Source organism: Rhynchophorus ferrugineus, unplaced genomic scaffold, assembly GCF_030347505.1.
Source record: "Rhynchophorus ferrugineus isolate W39M unplaced genomic scaffold, kcgeb_rfMv2 rfM3, whole genome shotgun sequence".
Taxonomy (NCBI): Eukaryota; Metazoa; Arthropoda; class Insecta; order Coleoptera; family Curculionidae; genus Rhynchophorus; species Rhynchophorus ferrugineus.
In genome coordinates, this window is record NW_027472582.1 from 18,951,594 (window position 1) to 18,962,772 (window position 11,179).

At 29.8% G+C, this 11,179-nt stretch overlaps 2 protein-coding genes across 5 annotated transcripts in view; one reads left to right on the forward strand and one right to left on the reverse strand.

Moving 5' to 3' along the window:
• LOC143193986 (facilitated trehalose transporter Tret1-2 homolog) overlaps positions 1–11,179 on the reverse strand; it is a 60,233-nt gene that overhangs the window by 36,765 nt on the left and 12,289 nt on the right. The gene's annotated exons all lie outside the window — the stretch shown is intronic.
• Positions 1,756–11,160, forward strand: LOC143193989 (facilitated trehalose transporter Tret1). Of its 2 annotated transcripts, none has more exons than XM_076400512.1 (6): positions 1,756–1,950; positions 7,760–7,895; positions 8,718–8,903; positions 9,791–9,910; positions 9,965–10,131; positions 10,195–11,160. In XM_076400512.1, the coding sequence occupies exons 1-6, from the start codon at positions 1,861–1,863 to the stop codon at positions 11,098–11,100; spliced, it is 1,605 nt and encodes a 534-aa protein (XP_076256627.1). In that variant the 5' UTR covers positions 1,756–1,860; the 3' UTR covers positions 11,101–11,160. The 2 variants fall into 2 exon arrangements, with proteins under 2 accessions (XP_076256627.1, XP_076256626.1); XM_076400511.1 differs by lacking the exon at positions 1,756–1,950 and adding an exon at positions 6,712–6,946.

Sequence of the window (11,179 nt, forward strand, 5' to 3'; positions counted from 1 at the left end):
CATCTTTTTAGATGTTTCCAAAGCTTTCGACCAAGTATGGCACGATGGTCTAATATTTAAAACAAAACAATTAGGTCTACCGAATAACCTAATATCCCTGATAGATTCATACTTGGACGGTAGGTCCTTTCAGGTGAGGATCGGTGACGCAGTCTCCTCTCGTAATCCAATCTCCGCAAGGTGCTCCATTAACCCCAGCCCTATTCAACCTTTATTTGGCCGATTTCCCGCTCTACAAACTTTTCCACGCATTTTATGCAGATCATACCGCTTTCTTCACAGAAGGTTACTTTCCCGACGCAATACACAACTGAACCAAGCGATAGCGTGGTACAAATTCTGGCGGGTACAGATTAACCCGAGCAAAACTCAGGATATTCTGTTCCATCGCAAGAATGAGTTCCGCGCCTATCGCCTCCAAATCTATAAAGTTCCTATCCCATGGCTCCAGAAAGGAAATGGCGTGTACAGCCTATTATTTCCTCTACTCTGCAGAAAAAGCAAACTCCCAATCCCACAGAAAGCGACGCTGTATAAAATGCTAGTCCGTCCAATCTGCCTCAATGGAGCACAGTTGTAGTACAGGTATGTCTCGGAGAGACAACTTGAACTACTACAAGGGTTCCAATCCAAAAAAGTCCGCGCGTTACTCAACACCCCATGGTTTATGATGAACGTCAATGTGTGAAAAATTTCATCAACATGCTCAGTGTCCTCACATTCTCCATAGGAACCTTAAAACACGACAACATCTTAATAAAATCCCTACCCGTCCACACATCCCGGTAGTAATCAAACTACGACAGTCAACCATACTCCGAACCTGAAGCGACATCAGCCGAAGATCATTTGGTTCTAGCTGGTCAATCTAGTAAAACAGTGGCTCATTCTAAGCTTGTTTTTTTCTATGATGGCTTGTTTCTTCTAAGCCTTTTTCTTCTTTTAAGCCTGTTTCTTTCTATGGCTTCTGAGGAGTCTGGTTAAACAGTTATTAGAAAAAGGTAACTTCAAAATTTCAGGTTTTATGAAAGAGCATTACAAGTACGATTTATTTTAAACGTACGTACGTACAATTTAAAATACTTTAAAGGTACTTAGAAGGCAGATACGGCCTTTATATATAGCAGAACAGCATAAGTTTATGAAAGTCTTTAATCGGTTTTGATAGCAAATATTTTCAAAACAATTAAAAAAATTAATGTCGAAAATGCAATTGTGAACGTTCCATAATTAGCATCTGTATACAACAAATAACTTAAATTCTGTAGAGAAATTCCAAAATTTAACTTAACTATAATATAGGTTAGGTCGGTTGACAGTTCATTGATACGTCACATTTTCACCTATAGATACGGCTACTAATATCTCGTAAACATCAAAAGTTATGTTATAGTACAATACGTTTAAATAATAATTGTTTAAATATTTGCTACCGTTATATGTAACCTAGTCAGTTGTTGCTGCCGCCCACTTATTAAAACAGCCAAAAACTTTATACTTCGAAGGCGTTCTTAAGGACTTGCTTGAGAGTTGAAAGAACAAAAATATTTAGAACTAGTGTAAACAATATTTGTTTTAATTTAGACAAATTCTTATTAATAATCTAGATGTGATGATGCTTAGTAATTATATAAAATCTAATATAAACATTATAATAACAATGTTTAATACATAATTTGATCCAATATCAAACAATGTTCTCTCGATTCGTTCGAGGCTGATAAAACAGCAAACGACAGAAGTCGCTGAAATATTTAAAGTAATTATTTCGCTAGTCACGACTGTGTGCAGTTAATATAAACCTAATTTTAATATATTCTCATTATTATTACTAACACAAGAATTTTTATAAGCAAGATAATGGCTGATATTGAAAAAAGTGAAGACATAATGGATGATGACGATGATGTAAAAGATCCGCCACATTCTACAAAGGATATTTTCAAACAGGTAATATTTACTTATAGGTTATAGTAATTATTAATGTTGATTTAAAATGGAATTGTTTACTAAACGAACTAAATGAGTTACGTAAATTATTAGCAACTTACACATTATTTATATTAAATTTATATTGGAGACTTCAGTAAGTTCTCGCTATTAGTAATTGCCTTTTCCGAAACATATTTCACTTAATAATAGTGGTTAGTTATTCATTACATCTGAAAGTATTAGGTAATTAAAAATGGCAGAATAACTGACCTAACTACAGAGAAAAGAAACAGTTTAATTCATCATATCATTACCGAAGATAAAGATTATTGAATAATTTAAGTGTACTATGCTTTACTACATTTGATCAGATTAGCTGGATAAGGTCGTCAAATCCAACTAAAGTAACGTCATAGAGAAATAGAGATTTAACTTCATAAGAAATTTTGGCGATATGTTTCGCGACGTTCAACGTGTAGATGTCGTTACCTTTAACACATTACTTGTTTTACACACTATGCTAAGAGACGCGACGGAATCTGAATGGTTGAATTTCGTTTTATGGTTTTTTAATTTTGAACGCCATTTTCAATATGCCCTATATAGAGAACATTGTGGTTAGCTTTTTATAACGTTTATACATTAAATTATTATTTTATTTTATTACTGTATACGAATCCGTAGTTGAAATGCATTCCCGTTCTAGGAAGTGTTGTGTGCCCGAATGCACAGATAGTGAGGAAATGCATCATCGTTTTCCGTTAAAAAAGCGATCTTTAAGAAATGAGTAGAACACATTAAAAATCCTAAACTGGTTGAGTTAAACATGAAACAGATTTATTGTTGTTACCATGTGAGACATTTTTGTGATACATTTAAACTTTCCTTTAAGTACTTATGAACAATTTAGTGATGGTGAAAATAATACCACAAGCCCAGAATATGTACAAATGGAAGTGGATCAAAGTCAAAATTATATAGAAGGTAAATTGACGGAGTCAGTCACATTTCTGTTCATAATTGTTACCATTAATTTCTAAACTGTCTTACTATATTTGTAGTGCCTATTTCCATCGTTCCAGGCCCACCACCAGGGTGTTCGAAGCAAGTATCATCGACATTTGAAACAAAAAAACTCCAGAAGGTAATGGTAAAGTTTGTATTCATTCAGCCAGTATCTCCCTTTCTGCTCATTTTTACTGTTAATTACTGTACTTCAATCCAGATGTTCCTATTAGAGCAAACAAAGTTTTACGTTGTACAGTAGTGTACATCTCAGGTTATTTAATACAACTTTTTAAAAAAGAAATTGAGTGTGATTTTTGTTTACATACAATTATGAATAAATCAGTAGACTCACAAATTGAGACTGATTTTATAGAGGCAAGACAATATCTCGTGCCCCAGATTCTAACAAAATGGTTTTATTATACTGTCAGTAGGTTTTCGAGCTATGTCTTATTTTATTCAGCGATTTTGCCACGTCGATAATATAACAAAATTTTTGTCAAATGTTTAAAAAAAGTAAATTTAAAACCCTTTAATTCTACATTCTATAATGATCGTTCGGATAAAATATTAAAAGTACTGACGGAGAGATGGAAGAGATAATTTTGATTTGCAATGCACCAAAGAGTTTTGCTTATGGTTTTATATATCTATATAATATTTATATTTTATAGATATATTTATTTTTATATTATATTTATATTTTGTAAATAAATTTACAGTATAAATTTATATTTTTTGTTAATAAATTTATTTCAGAAAAAAATTGTTTTTTATTTAAGTTTCATTGGTCAATTAAACATGACGTCAAGGCTGTCACGTGCCAAACATTACTAATGAGCCAATCAAATGTCTTCAGAGTAAAATATTTTTCTTACAGGTGCCTATAATGGAGATTTAAATTGACCAATCAAATTACTTGAATGGTCCATTATGTCTCCCTCTGGATGTTGGGCAAAGCAAAACTTTGCGCCAGAGCCCCCTATTGAGTTGCATCTCTATTACTCTATGTGTAACATTCATTGCGGCAATTGCATTCGATCACGTTGAAACAGTTAGAGCTGAGCAAAATACACGATTTGCTTTAAATACAATACAAATTACAAGATTCTATTTCACATATAAAATACTTTTAAATTGCGTAATTAAAATATAAATATAAAATACAGTATTGTAATTATTTCGTTTGAAAATGCAAAATACACTAACATTTGGAGTGAATTGAATGACCCATCGTAACATTTGTACTAATAAACTTAATTGATACCAAAGACTAATAGAGCAGAAACTCAATAGGAGTCTCTGGAGAAAAGTTTCGCTACGTCCAGTATCTAAATGGGGTTATAATCACACTCAAGTAATTTGATTGGTCAATTTAAATCTCCGTTGTAGGTACCTGTAAGCAAAAATTTAGCTATGAAATCATTTAGACATTTGATATATATATATAAGAAAAAACTTTGGTGCATAGCCAATACAATCATTTCCTTATACTGAAACCAAACTTTGAGTCTTTCGCTATTAAAATTCTATTTACTTCTTAAATCCAAAATTATATGGCGCTCTTTGTTATTATTTTTAATATTTTATCTGGAAGATCATTATGCCCTGTACAATTAAAAGGTTTTAAGTTTCCTTTTGTATTACAATATCTGACAAGAAATGTGTTATATTATTGACGTAATAATATAATATAATAAAGCAATTTTGTAAAGCAAGTCTGGGGCATGAAATATTGTCTTATCTCTATAAAATCACTCTTAACTTGTCGATATACTGAGTAATTTATAATTGAATATAAACAAAAATTACAATTAATTTTTTTTTTCAAAAATTGTATCAAATAATCTGAAATATGTACTACGGTACAACGTAAAATATTGTTTATTCATATAGGGATACAGGTAGTCGTACAAGTGCTGAATATTTTTGTATCAAAATCCTTTGTGTATTGAACTTACACTTAATCCTCCCTTAATGAAGTTGCGACTATTAAATATTTGATCCAAGAATTAAAGAATATCTTCTATTTACATTTCATAACAATCATAAATTTCTTTCATAACTCATCCAGCCGGTTTGGATTGTTTAATATTATCAATCCATTTTTTAAAGGCCGCCGGATAAGTCTTCAAAGGAAAACGATGCTGCATATCTTTACTGTACATGAATCCGGGTATACAACATTTCCAAGATGGAAAGTCTATTATATTTTTATTGTACTACCGACTAATATTATAGTAATGAACTTATGATTAGTAATTTAATCACTAAAGCATATAAAAACTAATCACACTCTTCCCTATGCAAAGCACACTAACAATGTCATTCAAAATAAATAAACAATACGACAAAAGAAACTGGTGGAGTTCGGAAAGTGTAATGTGGGATGAAGACGGCTTTTGATTTAAGCATTTCCATGAGGATATTCACGGATTTTGTAAAATATGACGAGATATTCTTATATTGCCGAATCACCGCATTTTTACTGCTGTCTTAAATATATTGTCTTCGACATATACCGCTACTGTATTCATCTGACCTCGCTGATGTTCAGTCTTTTCTTGCGATGCATTTTGTGTTATGCTTACAGTAATATGGTAAATAATAAAATAATATTTCCAACATTCCGCCCAACTCATAGTTCGATTTTCCTCAATCAATTTTTAATAAATCTTGAATATACATTTTTTTTTAAATTTTACTAAATAAAGTTGATAAATCAATTTCCATACATATATAACTACATATAATGAAGAACATTTAGTAATTTAATTATGATTCCTATTGTGGCCATATTGTAAAACGTATTTTACATCTAATATTTAACGAATAACTAAAATAAAATACTGACAATCAGAATAATAAATAATGGAACAACCAAATGTCATATACTCCCTATATAACGATAAGAACTTTTATTTTTATACCTATTGTTTATAGGAACTAAAGCGATATAGATAACAGTCTTGAAATAAATACTTGAAAACCAAGTTTGAAAGTTTATATTTTTATACATATTATTTTATACGTTAGTATTAGGCATTTAGTTAATATCTATTTGATAAGAAACAATAACAGTTTACCGTTGCGGAATATACTATGAACTTATTATTATCTCTTTACTTATAAATTTATTATTATTAAAATATTCTATAATACAAGTTCTATAATATTGACAACATTAATTTATTTGATGGATAATTTGTCGTTTACGTTTAAATTGTAAATATAATCATAATGCCAGAACTTAGGCAACCAGTAATACGATAATTAATAAAATACAGCAAATTTAAGGTTGTCTCAATAAGCATCAAATAATTGTCAAATAATTTTAAAAATAAAAATTGTATAACATAAATATTACATAAGTTACATTGGTTTAATTCCTAGAATCGAAAGGTGTACTTGGTCTAAAAAATAACGTCCTGAATTTACTTCGCTTATTTTTTAATATCACACCTGTTCGAAAACAAGAATTAGGGGATTTTTCTGAGGTTATTTCACCGGCGATTTCTTGGAACAACATTTTAGCTTAAAAAATTGTATTGTATCCATCCCCTCGTTTTCTGTATAAATACTCTACCTTCGATCTTCATATTAAATCTGTTTTACCGAGTTTAGGTTGTCATAATATGACTGTTTGGGCTAAACTTTTAAGTAAAGCAATTATTGATAAAAATGTAACAATATTGATTTAAAAGTAAAGCAACCGATAATATATAATGGTTGGTTTTTAAATAAACACTAATAGTCGCGTTAATAACTGATAAAACTGCAAAAACACAAGACGTTCGACTTATTTCAAGTATTCAATTCATTAGTCTCGATTGTGTGGGTGATATGGATTCTTTCCTATTATCATTAAATTTTTGACCAAAATAAGCTTTGTGTGTGTTTGTGTTGAAAAAAAATGAAACCGATTGATATTGAGAAAAATGAGTGTGCCAAGAAGGGGGAAGTTAAGCATGATCCTTCGTTTTCTGGAAAAGACACATTAAAACAGGTAATACTAAATAAACAAGTGGTTATTTTGACGTTTAATAGTAAGGTTAGATACAATGACCATTATTTATTGAATTATATTGTATATATAGTCATCGTTCTGTACTCTAATAATTTGTTTTTTATTATACAGATATAAGATATTTTTGAGAGTAAAATACAAATATTTAATAGAGTATAGATATTAAATAATTAAATTTATATATTTAAATATTGTATTAAAAATTAGATATTTATGTAATTCTATATAAACCTAATATATAACCAACCATTCATCCAAATAAGTACAAAAAAGAGATATTTTAAAAAATTAACAATTTGTATATATATATATATATATATATATATATATATATATATATATATAACTCCGAACCACGGTCCTCAGCATTAAGCCTGCCGACTGGCGAGTAACCAACTTAAGAAATTATATCAGAAGACATCCGGTCATACCCAGCCTGGTTACTGGCGTGACTGGGGTCATTTTCCTTGTCGGATTTTACATTCTTACCTAGCACAATCACAAATATAAATTTACGACCATGCCCCAGCAGGATTCGAACCCGCGGCTATAGCAACAGTAGTAGGACCGTCCTATCGCCTTTACCACTGCGCCACCAAGCCGGCAATTAACAAAATTATTTGGGTTTTCTAACATATACAAAATATATTTATTAACAACCTATAAGTCAATTAAAGATACTATTCAAATTATCCGTATGGAAAATATACCGAAAAACTTCAAATTAATTTGAAAAACTATTACCCCATTGTGATTTTTTCTGTATGTTCTGAAACTTTATCCTATTTCTAGATTATGGCATGCTGTATTGCTCATTCTTTAGTAATACAGGCCGGTATTAATATGGCATTTAGTGCTGTATTACTGCCCCAACTGAAAGACTCTGATCCAGATATAGTCATAGATAAATCGCAAGCATCATGGATAGGTAAGTAAATGATTTTCTCAATGTTATCTTTTGATATTTAAATAAATTCATTACTATGATTACAATCGCATAAATAAACCACTAAAATGCGGTTTACTGTTGTTTATTACATTTTACAGAAGTGGAAGTTAATAATAAAAATTAAGGCTTATACCACCGAAATAAGATAAGATTAGGCTTCATTGTTATTTTTTCTATTAAAGGTTACACTATTATGAATAGGTATTAGAGGGCTAATAGGATTGCTTAAGTGTTAGGGCTATAATTGTGTGTTTAGTTTTATTATATTTGACATAAATTTTCTAACATGTTATCTATATTACTATGTTTTAATTATAAATAATTTATAACATGAATAAATGACATTTGTGCATATGAATAATTCGCTAGTTATAGTTATAGAAGATGCGGAATTACCCATGATTCCCAACAAACAATTCATCGGTCCCAATATGAATGTTCCCTACCAAGAAATCGCGTTTATGTATTCAATGTACCTTAAATAAAAATGTCAAGTTGAAATACTACATAAGTGAAAATGTTATATTTAATTATTTTATCAACACTGAATAAAAGTCATTTCCATTCAATCATGTGTAATAATTTTAATAATAACATAATTCTATTATAGATTTTAATACTTGGAATATATACTATTGGTGTTGAAAAATAGATAACAACATTAATATTAAAAGTAATATAAATAACGGTTATATTTTTAGAGAGTATTTAGAGTTTATTAAATTTACACATTAGTGATTTTCTTTAACTATTTACTACAGAATATTTATATTTTCTTAATATATTATTGATAATTTTCAGCAAGTATCGTTACAATAGCACTTCCGCTGGGATCCATATTTATTGGTCCTCTCATGGATAGGTATGGTCGGAAACAAATGTGTATCATCACAACATTACCATTTTTATTGGCATGGGTTCTTCATGCTTTCGCTACTAACGTTTGGTTCATTTACATCGCTAGAATAATTGCGGGATTTAGTGGGGGTAAGTTTAAGCATGACTAATTATTATATTTATAAATCGGACTTTTCATTATTAATATCTTGATTTTCCATCCCATGGTTGTAACGTTTTCACTAAATAATTCCTATTCCTATTCGAGTTAGTGAATTCTATGAAATATTGTTTTAGTTGGCAAAAGAGCTAGAAGTCAGAGGGAGCTAAATTTGTCGAATAAGTTGGATTAATTAGCTACATGGAGATGAGTTACCTAGATGGAAAACCTTTTTTTGTCCATAAACCGGGTCTTTTGTCACAAATTGCATCAAGTTGGTGCGAAAGATTATAATAATAATTCAAGAAAAATACAGGGCACATCTCTCTTAGTTCAATCAACAATCTTCCAAAAATTATTTCATGTATATTTTGCGAAGATTTTTAGTGTGATCGATTTTTCGGAAATCTTTCACATAATATGGCTTCAAGGCTTTTACGACTACTTTTAAGCAAATCAATTTTAAGAAACAAATTCACATTATGTCAATATTTTTATTATTTCCTAATAAATATCTGTTGTTTTTAAATCTCCTTAGCAAATAATTCCATAATTGCATAATATTCTTCCGCTGTTAAAATAGCATTCGCATCGCCACTTTTAGTGGCGTTGAATTTTTCTACTACTCTCGATCGATAGATGATCATGTATTCGTTATATTTTATCATGGAACGTATTGTATGACTTGTTAGATATATATTAATATATTCGATTAATTAATAATAAATACATAAAAATATATCATCTAATTTTTCACTTCTATTTTATAGTAATCAATAAAAAAACATTAATGTAACATATAATTAGCTGCCTATTAATGCCATGCTTGCATATCATGTTTTAGGTATGTTGATTTTTAATTATTTTATTTTTGTAGGGCTAACTACAGTATCCATAGTATACGTAAGTGAAATTGCTCACCCGAAATTCAGACCAATGTTACTCTCACTAAATAGTGTTTTTGTTACTTTTGGGATATTATTAACTTGCGTTTTTGGTAAATTATCTTCGTAATATTTACTGATTGTTTTCTAAAAATATTTTATTGTAGGTTTTTGGTTTAATTGGCGATTAATGTCACAAATATTTTTCGGTGTAGTTCTACTTTCTTGTTTAGGCTTATATTTTATACCAGAAAGCCCTTATTGGCTAGTGGTATTCAAAAATGACCACATAGCTAGCTCCAAAGCTTTACGATGGATATATAGCGACGAAGCGGTAATATTTTATAAATTAGATTATATAACATAACAATAATATAATATATTTTAACAATTTCAGACCCATGAAGAGGCTTTTAAAAGAATATTGGAGAGCAAACGCAACGCAACATGTGACAATAACGATGTAAACGAAACATCAGCATTTATTCGGCTAAAGAGAAGTTTTGAGTCATACAAAGATCCTACAGTATGGAAACCAGTAATAATTCTAATAATTTTATTTTTATTTCAACAATTATCAGGAGCATATATCATAATATTTTACGCCGTCGATATATTTAGAGAAGTTGGCAATAAAAACTCAATAGATGGTTTCACTGCTTTAGTGTGGCTTGGTATCATACGTTTCGTTATGTCTATAATTTCGACTTTGGTTTCGAAAAATCTTGGCCGAAGAACAGTCATGTTCTTCTCTGCATTTGGAATGATAATCACTGGCTTTGCATGTGGATTTTATTTATATATTTTTTCTAATAGTCATTCATTACACAACTATAATACCACGTCAAATTATCAACCATTCCTTGATAGTAATCTTACCAATTTCAATAAAACTGAATCTGCTGCAACAATCATTCCAACTTCTGATTTTACTACAAATTCAACACAGCCACATACATACACCAGTAATAATATTCCTTTGTTCCTTATTCTCGGATATGTATGCTTTAGCTCATTAGGATATTTAGTCATACCCTGGTCATTAATTGGTGAATTACTTCCAGTAAAAGTTAGAGGAAAACTTGGTGGCGTATTAATATCAGTTGCATATTTGTTAATGTTTATTGTTATAAAAATGTTTCCATTTATATTAGAAGCAATAAGTTTCGCAAATTTACTTATAATATCAGGGGTGATTAATTCCGCAGGTTTAATATATATGTATTTCTGGTTGCCTGAAACACTAGGTAAAACATTTGAAGATATTGCTAGGAAATTCCAATCTTCTAAAGCTAAAAAATAGTATGAAGTGATTCATAATTTATTAAATGTATTACTTTTAAATAAATCATATTTTTTCAAATTATTGTTTTTATATATTT